The sequence below is a fragment of the Halichoeres trimaculatus genome, unplaced genomic scaffold (genome assembly GCF_033239565.1).
Source record: "Halichoeres trimaculatus isolate MK-OKI-2021-1 unplaced genomic scaffold, fHalTri1.1 fHalTri1_scaffold_9, whole genome shotgun sequence".
Classification (NCBI taxonomy): Eukaryota; Metazoa; Chordata; class Actinopteri; order Labriformes; family Labridae; genus Halichoeres; species Halichoeres trimaculatus.
The window spans coordinates 25,794,677-25,815,353 of NW_027437188.1; the positions used below are offsets into that span (position 1 = coordinate 25,794,677).

General features: G+C 39.7%; 1 protein-coding gene across 4 annotated transcripts in view; it reads right to left on the reverse strand.

Annotated features, from left to right (window-relative positions):
* The window catches only part of cadm1b (cell adhesion molecule 1b), a 212,451-nt gene that overhangs the window by 179,322 nt on the left and 12,452 nt on the right, over window positions 1-20,677 (reverse strand). For 2 of the 4 annotated variants that reach the window (XM_074679004.1, XM_074679001.1), the window contains exon 1: window positions 4,228-4,366. The exons of the other annotated variants lie outside the window; for them this stretch is intronic. In XM_074679004.1, coding sequence (XP_074535105.1) covers window positions 4,228-4,303 — 76 coding nt within the window. In that variant the 5' untranslated portion in view covers window positions 4,304-4,366. Of the gene's footprint in view, window positions 1-4,227; window positions 4,367-20,677 lie in introns of those variants that run through there. 4 annotated transcript variants of the gene reach the window in all.

Genomic DNA, 20,677 nt, shown 5'->3' on the forward strand with positions numbered 1-20,677 from the left:
TCAATATAAACTCCAAAAGAAGATGAAAGGAGACAACCACCAAAGAAGAAGAAGGCGGGCCGATGTGTGTGAGAGTAAGGTAGGATGACCACTGTGATTGGCTAATGTGTGAAAGGAGGCGGGTCTTGGGTTTATCACATGAATCTACAGGTTTCACGTACCTCTTGTAAACAATGAACAATAGCGAAGAGGACTATAAGTGCTTACTTCCCCCCTGAACAAACCTGATGTGCCAAAAGAGACAAATACTGAGTATTAGTCTGACTCGTTTTGTGGAGAGATGGTCGTGGTGAAAAAAGGCAGCAAGTTTTGTTCTGCGCAACTTAACCTGGCAGAAGGACTTTACGGACAGATTCAGTGAACTACAAATTCTACTGTCATTATCCACATACTTACTGATGATCCTGTAACTACACAACTAAAACACGACACTTTGAGCAAACACAACCCTAGTCTGAAACATAAAATGTGTTGTGACCTGTGTAATGAAAGGTTAACTCCACTCTCAGCTGCTTGAGACTTGCACAATAAAATGTGAATTTAAAGCATTGTAGTTTCTGCATTTATTGTCAAAGTATTTATCAGTAATAAAGTAAAAATGAGGTTGATTCACAGTATGCACACCTACATTTTCTGCTTGCACCCCTAAAATTTTAATTGAGGACCAGTGTGCTCCTTGTAAAAAAAAAAGAAAAGAAAAAAAAAGAAGAAGCTTGACTGGAGCTCTGCTCCACATACATATCTGTGTTCTTGATAAACTCTATATCTTGCCTTATCAAAGAGTGAGAGTAGGGGGAGACAAAGCAAACAGTCTAACACAGAGGAGGTGATTTCCAGACTTAACAAGCCCCTCGATCTGACTCTTTCTTACATCTCTCTACAAACTTTTCTCTCTATTTGTCTCTTGTCTTTTATACTTTGGTGTGTGGGTTTGGAGGGAGGTGGTTCCAGGTTGATGGAGCAAACTGCTGAGCCTCCCTGAGGTGTTTTGGGCCTGACTCAAAAAGATCCAGGTGAAGGGAGGAACGCATGTGATAACCCTGTTGACGCTTGGTTGTTTTGGACATCAAGTGACAGGTGGTAGGTTAAATAACTTATCAGTGGAGCATAAATATTGGGATGTGGGAGTGTTGGCTTTCTTCACTGGGCGCTTATCCTTTCCATCAGAGCACAAGTACCCTGTGTTTATTCATAATAAAATATTCAGCACTCAACTGAAGAGCATACACGCAGGTTTAAATGTACTTCGTCTCTTCCCAAATAACAACAATGCTGTGCAGGTACAGATGCATAGAGTGAGAGAGACACACGAAGATAAGACATGAGAAAAATCTCTGACGTGTAATCACAAAAAGAAGAATTAAATATAACATTTGGTTATCCATGTTAACCCAATCACTCAAAAAGCAGAAGTGTTTACTGTGAGATCTTCATCAGACATATTTCCACAGCTGTTCCCTTTCCTCAACCATCATGGGGTGGCTGAGGTCTGCCGCGGCCTTTGTGTCATTTGCCAGATTGTTCTTAGTGTGAATGCATGGTCTGGTTCTTCCTGTCTTTATCATTTGTAATGTTGTTGTTTACACTGTGACAACAGTGAATGTAGGAGTTTTCATGTAGCACTAATGTTAACCCATCCGGGTTGATGCAAGATGCTCAGGACAGCTGCTCAGAGCTAAGTGGCGGGGAGAACAATAAAGAGGGTAAGCTCAAGTTCACTGTGGAACAAGAAGACACGTAGAAGCTGAGAGTTTCTTTCTCCACGTTTTGTTTTCGAAGCTTAACCAGGTAGTTTCTTTGCCTTAAACTCAGCAAGCAGACGGTTTGATTTTAACCTGAAGAAAGGAGAGCGTCTGCTTTGTGTCTGTTGGGATGAGATGCTGAGGGCCGTGAAAAGAGCGTTGGTATTAGATCAGCTGGGATGAGAACACACTGGCACACTGACATAAAACAAAAACACAAGAAGCTCAAGAGAAGTATGATAACTGAGGAAATAAAACACTTCCAACCACCAGAACACACACAAACACACTCACACACACGCACACAGCGCTGTAAGCAAACACAAACTGAGGGCAGGAGCAGCACACTGCTCGCAGATTTGAGCGGTTTCTGTTTCAAAGCCAAAGCCCACCGTAAGCAGCGAGAGATCTTCAATTACTCATCGAGTCACGTGCCAGCTGGCAACCGAGAGGCCCCGTAACAACTGTAAGTTTCCTTTTGTTTCTCTGAGCTGCCGTCCTTCAGCGGCGCCTTGAGGCTTCATGACAGCTCGTATTGATCCACTTCACCATCACTCAGCCCTGACGAACGACTGTAAGCTGGCACCGAGCAGGATTATGCAACCTTCTGAAATTTGACCATCTGATCTGCTACAACAGGCCGAGCCCCAGGAGAGGCAGAGGAGAGGGATACTGCTAAACAGAATCCTTTTGTTCAAACGCTAAGTGTTTCATAACAGAATGCACAGGCGAGATTTATCACCCCCTCTGCATACATAGAACAACAACACCCAGATCCTTCTCTGTCTCTTTCATTAACCCTCTCTCCTCTGGATCTGTAAGAAGAACTGAACACCTTTGGAGTCATCCAGTTAGAGGTACTCGACTCCCTTCAGCAGACAAATCGGATTCTGGAGCATTAACAAAGAAAAATTGGAGGCTGTCAGAAAACAGACTGTCAGCACTTCACAAAACAAGAGCCAGGGCCCTTCTCTGTTTTTTTTTCTGTCTTGCTCCTGGCAGCATCTGGCACAAACACAATCAAACAAATGAAAAACCTGAGGTCAGATCAACATCTCCTGTTCGGGGATTTCAGATGCAGCATCACTTCTCCTGAAAAGTGCACCTCTCCGTGCAGGAAGCCTGAGGTTATTGTGCATTCCTGATGCATTATTTGATTTGACTGAGAGGTTAATTAACTTAATGTGACAAGGAGGCGCAAGACAATGCTGTAAATGTCATTCAACTGCTATTCAACAGCCGGCGTAATAAATCCAACAACTCTGAAATGAAAGCAGGGAGCTGTAGGAGGAGGAAATACGTTAAACTAGTAACCTCATTATGGAAGCAGGGTGCCAAACACACACACACACACACACACACACACACACACACACACACACACACACACACACACACACACACACACACACTCATACATACATACATACATACATACATACAGAGGTTTGGATGAGTTCCTGCAGACCTGTTGATGTCTGATGCAGATACCTCTATTGTGTTTGGCTACATTAAAGAAGAGAAATGAAACCACCCAAGAAGTCATCACTCAGTGAAGAGAAAATTTGTCACTGCAACTATTGCCAGCAATTTTTCCTATCAAAGGGGATTAACGGCACAACAACACATCCATCCTACAGCTGGGAGGGATTTCAAGCAGCTGCAAAGTGGCGTTTTAACCGCTTCACGTGCGTCAGGTATTGTCAGACGTTTTCCAGGAAGAGGGGAAAAAAGAAGACGCATGATGCAACCGCGGAGGAATAACGGAGAGGGTGAAAAGCAGTGATCCCGGTTTATCATGCTGCAGATTTACATTTCTGACAGGGGGAGAAGTGAAGACTGCGGACTGGAGCACACACATACACACACACTCACGCACACACACATACACTGGTATCGGAGGCTGCGGTTGTGCGGACAGAGGACACTGTGCGAGACTGGAGCTGCAATGCGTGCTTTTTTGCTCCAAAGATGCACCTTAAGCGCACACTTGAGAGAATTGGAGACAATGTGGATGAGTTTGGACTGTTATGCGGAATGATGAATGAAAGGAACGGAGTGTGTCTGAGTCGCGTTGTGTCATTAAAGAGCCACGTTTCAGAGTGCAATGCCTTCAACTTGCCCTTATAGGTTAAATACTGTACGTCCGTTTCACTGGTTACACTTTCTCTGCGCATTCACGTTTTAACAGCACTAACATTACTTTTACAGCCACCTCCTTTGCCCTGTAACGCAGTTACACCCCCGATGAATCCGCGCTGAAATCACTAGATAAGTAGCCCGGCAGTGTCGAGTGACAGCGTGGATATCGTGGAGTCCACAGCATTTGAAAGTGATGCTGAGATTTGAGGGGAAGCTTGAGCGCATCCAGCGCGCAAAACGCACTACAACTTCTCCCGGCTTACTCCCCTTAGCTTTCAGCTGTGGAAAGAGGAGGAAAAAGCCTGCATCCAAAGACACGTTAAAGACGCCATAAGAAACTTACCTTTTTGCAGAAACGCCACCGAAATCACGAAAACAGAGAGAGAAATAGCGAGAGATCCGCTCCCCGTGATCGCCATGTTGGACACCTGCTTGAGACTGGCGGCGCTAAATCACCTAGAGACGGCCATGGGATGAAAATGTAGACACATGAGAGGCGGAGGGAGGGCTCAAGCAGGGAGCCTGCGATCATATTGGGCTGCATTATGTTGCAATGACATCTAGGCCTATGAAATTATATAGGAATATTACAAGGGGCATTGGGAAGAATAAAAAGAAATGTCACAAGTATAATAGATTGCTACCGAACACCGGAGACGCACAATAATTCCCAAAAGGAGCGTAGAAAGAATATTGCAAAGATACCACGGGACGTGTAAAACAGACTGGAGTGCGGTGGGGTAACCATAAACTCACCACGGAGAACCACACACACTTTATAGGAATATTAGAGTCATTTTCTTTTATGGTTATAGGCTGTTAGTTCATGTGAGTGAGACCGAGCCACACACAGTCGGCTGCACCGAGCTTTTTTTTTTTTTTTTTTTTTTATACAGCTGCGGTACAATTATCTGGTAATCTGGAGATGAAAAAACCCTGAAACAGTTTGTGTTTATAGTACAAATGTGACCCTAAAGCTGCTGTTTGCTGAACAGAATGTGTTTGCAGGGTAGCAGGTTGAGGAAAGGTGCGTTTTTCTAACACTTGTAAGGAAAATTCAATATATTTATTCACTTTTTGAGTTAATGCCGAGGGTTTTTTTGTTTTATAAGTGAAAAGACACCCGAGTAAAATTTCGATCCACATGCAACCTAATTCGACTAAAGGGATAATCAGTAAAGTTTGGAGAAACTCCTCCTCAGTAACAGTGCTCAAGCCTTCTCAAAGAGCGCCCCCTTTGCTCTGAATGAGGCATTACATGTTATAATTGTAGCTGACACGTGCTGTAAAGGTGGCATGCTACTAAAATTGATATAGTAGAAACTCACATGCTATAATCACACTGACTGGAAATGGAAAGGTGTAGATTAATAAGTGTGACCATATTCACTGTCTCTCTGTGTCTCATAACTCCCCTCTAACTTCTCACCTGAAACAGTACATGTGGACTTTCTTCTGGGAACGTGCGGCACTCCAGAGGAGCCGTGCATGACAACGTTGAATCTCATTTCCCTCCTTCATTGTGTCAAAACAGCACAAAGGCTGCTAATTGCACAATCTATTCTCTGAGCCTGCGTGTCAGTCCTCATTCCATGGATGAGTAGATAGCATTTAGAGCTTCACTCCGATGCTGCGGCCGTCCCCATCGCTACAGATTGAATTCCACACATCAAATTTATTTCAGATGTTATTATCTGTGGCAGCTTGCCAGTTCTGCCTGCCACTCACACAATGTCTCCACAAGGTGTTTTCTCCCCTCAGCGCCGGCCCGGGCTGCTTTATTTTCAGACGGCATCGCGCCGGTCTGCACCTGGTGGAGACATGCTCAATAAGTTATATTTCCACTTGTTGTATGTCCTGATTCTGAAATTTGTAACTTTTTTTTGCAGATTTACGATACTTTTATTTGCAGTAGGCGTCTTTTTGCACTCCAACTTTTGTTATTTTCCTACTCTCTGGTGATTCGCTCCACTACTGTATGCTGCTGTTGCTCAGGAGACTAGATGGGGTTCCTTGGTGTCTCTGAGAAGAGAGGCCCAGCGTCCCTGTCTCCCCAAGCGGGATGAATAATGGATGGAAATGGATCAGATGACTGAACTGCTTCATCTGGATCCTCTGTAGTAATGCCCAGTCATATGTCTGTGTGTGTGTGTGTGTGTGTGTGTGTGTGTGTGTGTGTGTGTGTGTGTGTGTGTGTGTGTGTGTGTGTGTGTGTGTGTAGTCTGTGTATTACCAGAGGAATGCTCATGCAGCTTGAAAATGGTTATTTATTGCACAGATCTGGTCACACACTGAATACTGTGGTGCCATTTAAGAGGGCGGCCGTCAGCGCTTTCTATTTAAATTAGCGGGGAAACTGGTAATAAAAGATTCTCGCCCAGGCCTCTTTCTCAGCTAATGTTTGATTAGAAATGCAATGGTTTTAAATTAAGATTTCTTTTCTCCCCTTGGTATGAAATCAATCAAATTAACGGAAATTGAATTATTTGAGATGGTAATCTATTTAAGCAAACCGTTCACCATGAAAATGTTTTCCTCCTGTTGTGAACGGGGGAATAATTGAATCAGACCCTGGTTAGTGACCCCCAATGGCTGAGCAGGAACAGGGTTATTGAAATGGAATGTAGATTCTCTAATGTTTGGACCTTGTAAATGAGCAAAGAGGGGTATGTAAAACCCAATTTATTTCACATGTGTACATACATACCAGACTCGCGTATGTATGAAACGACACAAAGCTCAATGGAATAACGGACTGTAATGTACAAACCTCTGTCCACATCAGTACTAAGTCACGTGCACATTCTATTTGTTAGAACCACAATTATGGAGCATAATGCTGCAAATTTGCCCCATTTTCCCCCTGTTGCAAATTACAACAGGAAATGATATTCCAAATATATCACCACAGGTCATCAATTCTTTGTGCCTTGAAGGGATGAGACGTGAACTCCACTAGAGTCCTGCTGCTTTTTGTGTCACACTAACATGCAAAAGATCAGAGAAGAAACGCAGCATTCACTTCAGATAAAGAAGTGATAGAAAAACATTCATCTGGATATTTAGATGTTTATTTAAAGCTCAATAAACACCATCCAGTAATGATCTCCTTCATTCTCTTTTCTCCAACATAAAACATACACACTATTGCTCCTCACATGCTACACCCCTTTTTCTCCTTATGCATGCAAAGGCAATTTTGCATTGCCCAACCTGCAGACATGCAGCTGGTGTTGGTAATAAATCAGGAGTCACATGCTTTCTCACTGAGCCTTAATGGTTATAAATTTATCAGAGTAGAGTGTATGTCAACTTGGCTGCACAGTGTTTTCTTACCACAACACGTTGAAGAGAAGGATTGTTTATGCAAGTGTGAACTCTGAAGCACTTGAACCCTGCGTTTCATCCCACTTCAGCCCGTTTCTCTGCCTGAAAGGATGGTATTGACCCACTTTCACCTTTCTATCTGCTTTAAGTGATCCAACCTTACTTACATACCAGAGGGCATCTTTTCTATCCGAAGTATCCCACAGCCTGGGTACAGTCAGATAAACACGAGAACATCGACAAGGACAACTCTCACTGATCATTAAATCCTCAAGCAGATTAACTTTCTATACATTTATCTTTACAGACAGAAACATAAGGTAATATTAAAGTCAAAACTCAATCAAAAGCCACCACTCTTTTTTCAAACCCTGTCATAGCAAAAACTGACACCCCAAATAAATAAAACCACTATTCCTCATAAGCTCACACACATGGACAGATATCTTGGTATACCTTCCTCTCATTTCACTCTATCTTCTAAAGCCTACTGAACAAATTTTTATTTTACCTTCTCGTTCCTTTTCCTGCGTACTGTCTGTCATTTTTTTTCTATGTCTCTCCATTTTTGTTTGAGCACGTCTGACTATTTCATAACCATCCTTATTGTACAGCACTTGTATCATTTTCACTTTCTGCTTGATGAAGAAGCTGACTACTTCAACTGATAATCCACTCTTTCAGCTGTTCATCTGCTCCTGTCTTTCATTCTATACTTTTAAGAGTTATTTCTTCTTAACTTTTATATGTATTTAAACATCTATATACATCTTAGTATGTTAATGATTCAGTACAACCATACTATTTAAGAAAAAAGTTAAGGCACAAAAGATAATGCACTGTTATAAGTAAGCCATTGGTTCTGGCCCATGTTAACAGTATATATTCTGCCTTTCGTTTTGTAAACATATCCAACTATATTCACATATTTATATGTAGCTCTAACTTCATGTGCCACATCATCAAACTGAAGAAACATAGTTAAATAAATGGTGAATGCAGAAACCAACAACATTAAAAGTAATTCTAAAGTCAGAAAGTGCTAACCAGGTTAAAAAAAAAAAGAAGAAGAAAGATAATTCAGGCATGGATAAACTTCATATGCCAGGATATATCCCAAATAAGATATTTTACTGAAATCTTCCAAAAGCTTCTCACCCACTTCCTTAAACATAAGTATTTCATATTTTTTTTTACCTTTAACCTTTATTCTTTATTGTTATCTAAAATTTGTCATTGTTTGTTTCTAATGTATTTCTTTACTTCTACCCAACACTTGAGACACTAGCTATTACTCAAACCCAACTGTTTTAAATATGTTTCTCTTACCTTTAGCTATTTCAGCTGTTAAGGTAAAAGTCATAGCACATTATTCAAACTTTGTCAGCAGGCTGCTGTCAGATACCTGACTAGAGCCGAGTTTTGTTATTTTTTTGTATGAAAACATTTTCTTTCCTTACTTGCTTGAGTTGAATGAATAGATTGAACCCCTTGCTACTGCAGACACCCAAATATCCCTGTGTGGGCAAAACAAAAAGCAGCAGTGATAAAGAGAGCTGTTTAAAAGATAACTCATTGTATTTCTGAATAAGATAATCATGTGGAATAGATTAACCCTTGCGTTAAACTACAGTCATATACTGTGATATTGTGGTCAAAGGAGAGACACACAACAGAGATTCATCTCAACATGGATTGTCGCCCCTCACAGCCAACAACCAAACACATGTTTTCTGCCGCACAAAAGCATGTGAATAAAAAGGACAGAGAACAAAGCCTTATGGTTACATGTTGCCATAGCAACTGCTGATATACGGCTAGCTACGCTTAGCTGGAATTATTAGCACAGCAGGGACGCTCGGCTGAAAACACATACATACAGGAGAGTGATCAGCATAATGCAGGGCCAGGATCATTAGCACCAAACTGACCATGAATATTTCTGCTGGGAGCCAAACGGCTGCTGGCTACCTGCTGCTAATGAAGAGCATCAGGCCTGCCACTATCACCCTCAGATAAGGGCTCAGATTAATGAAACAAACCCAGTAATAACGTCATGTTAAACACACATATACAGAGCCTGTGTTCTGCAAATACTTTACAGGGTAGAGCCAGTTTTAGGACATCACAGCCCTTCTTCCAGATATGCTTAATTCTCAGGAGGATTACAGCATATTTGCATATTAATTAGGCAGAAAAATCCCATAAACAAAGCATGCAGGAATGATTTGGCACAAACACCAAATTGATTTGTAGGACAACTGGTTTTACAGAGGCTATTTCTTTTTTTTTTTTTTTTGAAACCTGTGCTGCATCATCAAGTTCAAATCCATGTCAGCAGCAGTCAAACAGAATTAAACCCCCAAGTCCCAGAGGAGGAGTTTAGGGGCAAAACATGCCCCGAGATTTAAGATCAGGACACAGAATCCTGAGCCACTTCAGTGGGTATTAGTTCATCTTGTCAAGGAATGTAATCTAAACAAAATGAGTCTATTTGATGCTGATTTCTTACAACCCAACAACCACTTCCTCCTGTTTATTCTAATGACTACACATTGAGATATATACACACCAAGGACCAATCAAGTGAGCAAGAATCAGACCTCAGAAAATCCAATAAAATGCTCTAACCTTGACAGTGCATGTAGCAATCATCTCTAATCCTATTGGATGCGCAAATTAGTCTGTAAGACTGTGCCTTCACACATCAAAATAATTTCATTTTCAATTACTGAAATCAAAGACTCAATAATAAGGCTTAAGGACACCAAATCTCGTCTTAAGTTCTCTTTTTTTTCTCACCAAACTGCAAATGTGAAAAAAACAGGAAGGTCAATGTCACTTAAAGTGCTCAGTGAGATCATCTTATTGAACCAAAGAAGCCCAAATTTAAAACTCTCCCTCTCAACTGAGGGGACATGTTTTATCTGCAAGAAATACAAAACAGATCAATAGCTTTTCAATTTCGATCGACAGAGCAGATGGTATCATTTTATCTACTCCTCCTGCTTGCTGTTGACAGATTTCATTGACTGCTACGACTGTTTGACCCCAGATTACATTACAGCTATAATTGAACTCTCAGCTCCAGAGAGCGCTCTGTGAGTGCTCCCGGCTTCCATCAAAGACAAAGGTGAAAGAGATTTCCACTCATGCTCCTTGACCTGAAGATAACATGTAGGACATAAAATCTGTTTTCTTTGAGTGAAAAGTATTTCATGAATGAGAGTTGAGTTGAAATATGGAGACTTTTCCCCCCTTTACATTTTGCTGAGTAAACCTTACGGGAGCTGGAGTCTGAGTTATTATTTCAGCTTTAATTTGATGCTTTAATTAGATAGTTAGTGGCCTGTAAACTGTTAAGTGGGTTTTATAGTGTCCTAATTTGTATGTAAATTTGCTTTGTTATGATAATAAAATACATTGTCTTGTGCTGTTTGTGCTATGCTGTGAAAGCTTAAAGGGAGCAGAATGAAAGGCTCTACTGTGGCTAATACCATGTGAAGTAGGTGTATATCTTTTGTTATGTAGAAATCATTTCATATAACTGATTTTTGAATTAAAAAAACACTTCTCCATCAGTTTGCACTACTTTTTCTGTTTTATTTTGAAAACCCAGAATCACCTGTCCAATTGCATCAATCAACCACTGTAATAAAAATTGAAGCCAACATCAAAATTTAAGGAAAAAAAAAAAGTAGTACCTCAGGTGTCCACTAGAGGCAGATTTAAAAAGCCAGGAAAATTCATATTACTGTACCGGGCATTAAAAAAAAAACATCCATACAGAAACACAAAAAAAATCTTGGTCCTTAAGATTTTTTTCTCTACTAATGAGAACTCTGCCTCGAGTGGATTTTATCTTGGGAGTCTGTCCTTTTCATGGTATTCAGCCATGAAGTTCTTGGGTGAAGTAACTTTTAATGGCAGGTATATAAAGCTGTCTGCTTGATGTTGCCTCGCTAACACTAACAGTTTGAGTAATTGTCTGGGATCAGATTGGTTTTACTTATTAAAAGCAGGCTATGTGCATATTCAAGGTGATATCAAGTTTTTGAATTCAAAGTAATATTTAAGTAATTAATTAAAAAAAATACATACGCATTTTATACGTAATTGAATTGTAGTCAAGGTTTTTCCAAATAGTTCTGTCTTTGAGTTTAGTTATTATAAGGCAACACGTATTTGGCTGCATTCAGTAAGCTTCTGCTCTTGGTATGAACTCATTGTATGCGATACAGGATTGATTTTTTTTTCTTTCTAGTCAATATCAACTTCTACACACAGCAGACTGCTTGGCTTTGATAGCTTGGCATTTGCTAGCCTCTTTCTTTTCTTTCGCTCAAACCTCTCCTCCAAAAATCGCACCAGAATGGAAGAGGCTAAATGTGGAAATCCAGGCTTCATTTACAAAGTTGAGAAACCAGTGGATTAGGTCACAGTTGCTTTATCCATTATTTATCAAGTCTATGCTCCGAGCTCCTTGATTAGCAGCACCTGTGCTTATTACACACCTGCCCCTGATTATGTCATTAGTCAACCCTGTTCATTTCCTCCTTTGTTTTCCCCTCTCATTTCACAGATTAATTGTTAGTTCATCACTTTCCTGCTACATCCTGATACGTATAGTTTTCTCCTACTTGGGTCTCGCTTGGTTTCAAATGATGCGTTGGCAGAAAGAGCCATCCAGTTCAGGGCGGTAAATTAGAGTCTGCTTCAATACAACTTGCTCAACTAAAGGAGAAACACATTAAAGGCAACAGGGCATAATGGAAGCTATTGATACATAGAAAACAGAGAAGACTTGAATAACATGGAATCAACACTTCAAGTAAAAGCTATTACTACAAAACACGATATAAGAAGAAAAAGTTATGTACAACACACTTCCCCTTTCACATCAAGTCTGTCATACCCCTTTCGCAAATTAGCTCCAGCTCTGCCACATAGCTGTTGTATTTTAAGTACCAATACAATCACAAAATGCAATCCAGTTCCAATAATTCATCCCAGACTACAAGGCGGCTGTTATTCACTTTTTAAATCAGTCCTCTGTGTGGAGGACACAGCTCATCGAGCAACAGTCTAGGCATTACAGATTAGTTTTCCTCCCCTGTGTTTAAAAAGTTCCCTTATTTAATAAGTGAAGGGGAGCTGCGGTGTGAGGCTCTTTATGAAAGCAGACAGGATTTCATCAGGTGTGAAAAGCAGTGTTTTAGCCCAGCTTAATTGGGTCTCATATTTTTATTTCTCTCTTTCTCCCATTGTTTCACTCCACTGCTATCAAAACGTTCCTGAGGCTGGTTTTATTGAGTTAGGTGTAATTAAAATTTAGTTTTGATTTTAGAAATTTACTGAATTTACTCTTTATCTGTCTTTTCCTTTTTTGCTCCAAAGCTATTTCGAAATTGTAAGCTTGTGAGGATTATTTATCAATTTTATCTATTTGGTGACTTTCACCTAAAAGTAAATGCAGTGATCTCAAAGTAGTGACACGCACTGATGATTAAAAGTGCTTTTAAATGCATGTTTTAAATTTCGTTAAATTTTCATTTCAAAATACGTCCATCTTTAAAATGTTTAGCAATTCTATGCGGTGTCCAAATTTAGGCATCACCTGTACTTTCTGATCCTGACTTTGGATTAGTTATTCAAATAAAGGCTGCACTGAAAGACTAGTGTGGTCAGGATAAAAGTCAAACACAGAAAACGGGCTCTGTTGGCTTTAGTGATGTGGTTGCTTGCTGAAAAAAGTCTAATTAGCTTCATCTGAATGGTTAACTCGTATGTTGTAGCTCACACTCAAAGTACTAGCTTACATTTTGGTTCTTTTTCACAAAGTGTGTGACACTTATGATTTGAACTGAACCTTTCATTTGAAATTGCAGTAAAGCAGGAAGGAGCTGCGGCTGCTTAACTACAGGTTACTGAAAGGGACAAAAAAGCACTGAATTTCAATTTTAATTTTGTGTTCTGTGTTTCTGACCCCTTTAGTGACTCTTTCAAAAAGTAGCTAGCTACATTTTTTGAGCTTGGAGACCTAATAGCACACCCCGATCTTAAGTTTCTCAATAAGCAGCAGGTGCTGCTGTGGGCCCCTTCCTCATTCCCAAACAGTCACAAGTGGAGAAGTACTACTCCCTTGCTTAGCAGTCCCTCCTAGCTGCAGCCAGAGCAGGCTGCATGCAAACAAATGGTGAAAGTGGGTCAAGTTTTTTTCTCATTTTGTCGCACACAATATTATTTCCTTTTCCCAAAGTGTCCATGACAATTACATTCGAATGGATAATTATTTAAATTAGGCGATGACGTCACTTAGTGAATTGTAGCAATTTCTAGGAAAGCCTACAGCTTCTTTCCTTACGGAGGAGTTGGCAACACTGCAGCCGTGACAATTCTACTGGTTTCTTTTTCTCTTGGGCAACATAAATGTGTCCGTAAAGATTGGGTTGGTTAATCAGCTCAAAGAGTAGTCTTTGGAATTTAGATTGTGAAAGGGTTAAATGTGTTTAATAAAGAAGGAAAGGATTTTTATGAACAGTTACACACTCTCACACTCTTGCTGAAAGCAGTAAGGTGCTGTTTGAATGAATAAAGCTAGCACTTGGGATGAATAAATTTGGTCCTTAAACTTCTGGTTAAAGAGCATTTGAGACTGAATGTAGACAGTGTTTGGATTAAAAACTGATTCAAAGAGTGCATTTAACAGAGTGGGTGGCAATCTTTTTTAGTGAGTTAAGGTTTGATAGATGAGTAAAAAGTCACCCACAATCTTTTTACCCTGTACGATACAGTCACATAGTTTACAAGATTTCAAGGCCACTGAAACAGCTTCTTTTCTCTGTCTTTTCTGTGTTAAAAAACTTCAGCGTGAGTGTGCTGGGGTGTTGCACCATCAATGGTGGCTTTTAAGTCTTAGAACTGTCTTTTCTTCTGCCAACCAAGGACAAACTTTGTCACGGTTCTTGCAACCAGCACACTTTGCCTTCAAAGTGAAGATATCAGATTAATTTGGTGTAACTTTGCAAATTGCATCAACTGTTTCATTTTAATCCCTTTCCCTTTAAATCACTTATTTTAAGAATTCTACATTGTTAGAAAAAATCAGAGGCAGTATTTCAGATTCACATTTGGAGGCACTGAACTAATATTGGGTATAAGATGGGATTTAACCCTGTAAGACCCAACGCTACAAAATTACAAAATCAGATTTAGGTAATGAAAAACCAGATTTAAAAAGAAAACAAACAAACAAACTGAAGGCTTTTTGTATATTTGTTCAAACAGTGTGAGAAGGAACACAGAAATTCTGCTCCCGACCAAGCCTAATATTGCGAAATTACAACATCTTCCATTTTTGGAAAATCCTCTGAGAGGTGAAAAAACGCGTGGTTTTTATTCTTTTCTTAAAGGGTTAAGCAATAGCAATCATACTCTAAGGGTTGAAAACTAACCTTCCAGCACAAACACTGAAGACATTTATAGATATGGGATGCTCAGCTTCGGGGTCAGTGTTTAATAACTTTATTTTGAAAGGACTTAAGACCCTGTTTAAACTTTTTTGAAAGTGTTATAAACTTTTTTTCTGAAAACATTTGTTGCGACGGTTTTCTAGTTCTCAAACTTATTACAAGTGTTTAAACTCAAGGCAATTCATCATCAATAAAAAATAATTTCTAGTTTATAACAAACAACACTGGACAATGCAGGAGGACATTGTGAGTCATCTTCCATGAGAATGAGGCCAGTTATATAAAAGACCTTTATTCCTTCACACTGTAGCAGCTCAAGTGTCGTCTCCTTAAAAAGGCTTAAACAGAGGGCTAAGGCATGAAGAGCCTCCTCTCTGCTGTCCTTGCTGTAAAGCTAGAGAGAGTACGACTTATAGTTGCAGCACTACTGTTGTCTCACCATAGGCACAGCCCTGCAGTGTTGCGTGACATTAGGCCTGAAGTGAACTGCAAAGATGCAAGTGACACAAGCAAAGAGGATCAGCACCAGTAAGCAGCCGAAGGCAGCAGCAGCAGAATGTAGTGACTGAGTCAGTCTCCTCGCCTGTACGCTGCTCGTAGCAGAACACAGGACAGACCTGAGAACTGTGTTGGCGTTGACACTTAATGTTATATAATGCGTGTGAATACTGAAAATCTGATGTGTATGTATGTACAAAAGTGTTCCCTGTGCAGAGGTACTGGATCATGACTACTTGTTGTAAGTATCTAACGTTAAAGGTACATTACCTGCTGATGACTCAAACAGTGTAATGAAGCAGACAGAATCTGCCTGTAAATTAAAAGAGGCCATGTTTGAAGTGAGACACAGTATAAAAGCTGAGGCGGTGCAATTAGTTTATTAACTAATTTGCACACTGAATTATTCAAATCACAAGCAGGGGGGAGACTGACAGCCTGTGTTTACATGCTGACCCTAATTATCAAAATACTTCATTAGGAACATGCTCTGTCCTGGTATGCTGGCCTCATAATGTCTGTCATGTCGGCTAAAATAAACACTAGTGAGGCCTATCAGAATAACAGTGTGTATAATGCTCTAGTGTTTGAGTGACTCACACTCATTAAGCCTTTCAGATTCCTGTTCACACGTTTGGTGTATTCCCAAACCTCAGTGGTTTGGTTAAAATCCTCTGGTGGACATCTAAACATTATGGTGCTAAAACAGAGACCTGAATAAAAACATGTTTTTTAACTCCTGGGGGATGTTTCTCTTTTTTATTGTCTATCAAACAGACAACATATGGAAACAGCAGTTATCAGAGGGGTATGCATTATACAATACTGACAGTCTTTAATTGCACTTTATTAGACTGCTAAAGACGCTGCCAAAATCTATTACGCTCTTGGGCTCAGCAACAAAAGATTCTTAGAGCACCCAACTACCATATTAACATGAACATGAGATTTTTCAATGTTCATCAGAAAAAAAGTGGGATTATCTTGAATAAATATGGTCTAAATTCTATTGTGCTAACACTTTAAAACTCCACATTTTACAGCAGTACATATATGCATTAGTTAACATGATATGCATCATCTATGTGTTGTAATTAATACATCATTAATCAGTTATAACACATCTACAACTATTATAAGTGATCTGAGTTTTCGGCACATCCCTAAGGCCAGGCATGTTCAAAGTCAGCTATTTGTGGCCCAAAGTCCATTATTGTATGCCCCACAGTTTTCATCTTACAATGTCTTAATCATGGCACTGAATTAATGATGTTCTAAATTATGTGTACATTTACATTTTCTGCCATGAGCACAAACAAAACAGAAAACAGAGAAAAAGGAAAGGAACAAAGAGAAAAGAATAAAGTAAATCTACGGACATCCCACAAAACTAAATTGAGACTGTTTATAGTTTGGATGTATAAAGCTAAAGCTTTTTACATTCTGCGTAAAAATGTACAGAGTGTGCTTCAAAAAAAAAAGGGGGACACAAGACTATATTTGTACGGTTTTACTGAATTTGACTGTGTCAAATCCAATAATCCCACCGCACGGAGTGTGCTTGACCGGCGAAACAGTGTCATACTCAGCTCCGACACAATCTTTGTGCTTTATGACTTGTTTATTGGCTTCCAGCAACTCCACACATGCTCTCCATAGGCATTTAAACAGTGAAAGATCGTGCCGTCAGCAACAGGTAATCAACTAAAAAACACAAGATAACAAAGTACGATGTTAAAAGGCACAAGCATTCTTATAAGTTTTATCCCAAGTTATATTAAGTCATAATTATTTATTGGAAACAAACACTCACCAGCTCAGCTTCACCGGTTAACACGAGGCACAACAAAAGAGACTAATTATCATTCAAACACAAGTTGGAATACTGCCCCTAGAGGGCGCAATAAACATACATATTTTGAAAAATAGGAAAACTCCACACAGTATTAATGTTATAAAATGTTGCAGGAAAGGCAAAAACTGGCGCTGTAAAAATGTTCAAAATTCAGGTTAGAAAATACTTTGACTTGTTTGTAAATCAGAACAGTCCGAATATGGAAAACCCATCTTGATTAAACCCAGATCCTGATCCTGCCATTAGCACATCTCCCCCATATCGCCCCCTAAAGGAGAAGACTGTCTAACAACCCCGCCTCAATTTTTTTTTGACTCAGTAGTAGAGTGGGTGGTCTTTAGAGTCGAAGAGGTGTGGGGAATGGTGCCGCAGGGGGCCAGTAGTGCTTGAGTACGGCGCAGATGGCCAGTGTGACCGTGACCTAAACTGCTCTGGGGTGGCTGTGCCATCAGGTTGTGTGAAAAGAACTAGTTAATACTGATGGGTGCTTTACAAAGCATTCCCTGCTATCAGTGTGCGGATGTGGTGAGAATATGACTTCTGACGTAACCCTGCTTTGAGTGATCAGAAAGCTCTCGAAAGCGCCACATAAACACAGTCCCATTCACCATCTATTGTTTTCTGTAGAGTACAGCTTTCACACAGAGTGGTTCTCTTTGGAGGACGTCAGAGTAGAAATAATATGAAGTTTTAGTTTCAAAAAAAGGAGTCTCTTTAAAACTGCATTGTTGCTTATTCCGTTTTCTTAGGAACTTTCTTTCTTTCTTGAACCTTTCCTCCACAGACTAAAAAAAATCCTCACCAAACATGAGGTAAGGCCATCTGCATTGTCATGGTGAGCCGTGCTGGCCTCTGCTTGGATCTCTGCCTCGCTCCCATCCTCTGACTGGCCTCCAGATACTGACTTACTCATCCTCGACCTGACCTTTGGTTTGATGTCTTCCAGCTGGATGTCCAGTGGGAGAGGCTTTAAAGGTGAGATAAAGAAGTGGATTCTGCTGCCGGATATGAATTGACTTTTGCTTTTAAAGCTGAATCTTCACAGGCTCAACTTGCAGCGGTGTGTTGGAGCTTTGTACTATTTTCTTCCTTCTACTAATTTTCGGCACCATATTTGATCAAATAAATACCCAGATTAATTTTGATGAAGTATAAGGATCCACTTCTCCATCATGCTGTTTGGGTTACCGACATAGAAAGTCACCATGATCCTGAGTCCACCACTGGTGATGTTTAAATATGCATGAGATTTCTGCTGTTTTCAAAAAGAAAACTGCTGCTTTATCTCTGTGACCAAGTGCACAGAATCTTAGTTCTTGATTTGTAAGTTTTCCCAAAACAGCAGAAACGTCTGACTTCATTTAAGGAAATGGTGTTTGATCACATACTGTATCTCATTCAATTAACTTAATGACATAAAAAAGCGTTTCATTGGTTCCAGAGCATCACTGACATTCACTAACTGATGTATTCAGGAACAGGTCGGCTTTTAATTTTATTTTTCATTACAGAAATACATAATACAGGTACATAATGTCCAGTCAGTGTCTTCATGGTATGCAATAGAAGATTATTTTGATTTTCAATTGCAGTTATTTTCAATGTGTGAATCTGCTGTTCCCCACGACGCTAAGACATGAATGGTCACAACGCGCCAATGTGAGGACATCCTTTAAATCCAAGTCACATGTCTGTGGTGATTCACACACTATCAAACAGAGGCTGGACTTTGTGATGCTGTTGCACCTAGATGCTAAGCTCTTAGGCAGAAGCTCAAACTCAACACTTAAACTTAAACTTGATGTTGAAATTGTACATTGACATAAAGTGTTTTTATTTGATTTTCGTAATTTCTGTGGCTTAACTACAGTTTGCTGAAAGGGACAATAAAAAGGAATCACCTGAAAAAACTCTAAAAACAAATTCCGAACTTTGTTGTTTGACACGTTAAAGCTGACAGCCATTTGGTATGCTGTAAAGTGTAAACACTTTTTAGGGTTTTGGTCAAGCCCCCCCCAAAAATGAAACAAGGTAGAAATTTCACAGATTACTGACCCAATTTTTCGGGCCAGTACTTCTTAGTAGCTAAAATGTGTATACAGAGGCTATAGCCTGGATCACAGCAGCCGCTGACTGCATCCTACTACAGTAGTCCTAAAACAAAAAAGGGACAAAGCCCCAAAATAACTTAAAAAAACAGTGAGAGAGAGGAATGGCAGCACTTAAAAAGAAAAACCAGTCAGTTCATTGCTGGTTTATTGCTACTATACCTGTAAAAACAGAACATCAGTATCACATAATAACATAATACTGAATTACTGAATTATCAAGTTATGATGACATTAACACTGTTAAACTCATTTTTGAATGGGCAAACTGTACAGAGGACTCAGTGATTTTGGCTCACTAAGATGATTTGATGATAAGTAGGCATAAACATATACAGATTTTAAAATACATGGGGCTCTACAGAAAAATAATTCAGTCCCACCCTCTGGAAGAAGTTTCATATATCATAGACAAGCTGGAGGGGCTCCATAGGTACAAGCTGCACCGGCCCAAAAAATTTACTATTTTTTTTAAAATGACAAAATTTGATATTACAAAATAATGTGACAATTCAGTTTCATGAAATAACAATATATAGGCTCCCCTAATTCATTCTGTTATGAATAATACCAAATATTCAGAGTTTGATCCATCAAGAAGCCACTCAGGTATGTTTAAAAAAAAAAAATCTCATCTGTGAGCTGAATTCACCCTCTGGAGACATTGAATTAATGTTGAAAATGTATTTGTAACTGATCCAAAAGTGGCTGCTGGACTATTTGACTAAAAACATTACCGTCAATAAAAAGCTGCTGCTGCTTTCAGATCCACTTTTCATCTCCCTTGTCAAGCTCTAAAAATATTTAAGATGTCTGCCTCTGTTTCTGACAGAGAGAAAATGAGCTAACCTGTTCTAATCTACACTAAGTGAGAAAATGGAATTGAATTAAATATGCTCTCCCCTCTTCAATGGAACTTAATAAAACCCATCACTATAGCTCACACGGCGTCACTGAATGTTCAGCTGGGGATGCATTTGGTTTTATATTTCCTCTGTGAGAGATAACAGGTCACTGAGAGAAATAATGATGAGGCTAACACATCCATTTTATTCTCTGCTGAAACGTCTGCTCAATCTGTGTTGGTTCATGGATGATTGATACGACAATTACTTAACATCTGACGCACAACCTGCTTTTAAATACTGCTGTGTATAAGTCACTGTACTCAAGGAAGCAATGATCTCAGCGGCATGATAGAGATTCACACCTTAGTGACTTTCTGTGCAGTCAGCCTAAAAAATAGGCTAGACAAGATTTTACTCTACACTTGGTGAAAATCACATTATTATTCTGAAATGGTTTATCTGCCTTTTGGGACACACCACACAAGCTCTGAGGCTCTCAAAAGTATTATTCATTCCTATACTTTACTAAAAGATAGTATGGATTACTTTACAACTCAGCCCGTGGGTGGAGGGCTACACAAGGTACAATACACTATGATATTACAACTTGACTTACTGAAGTTATGTTATTTCTGCATTTCCCAAAGTGCAGCTGGGCCTCCAGATAAATCCACTGAAAATGCAC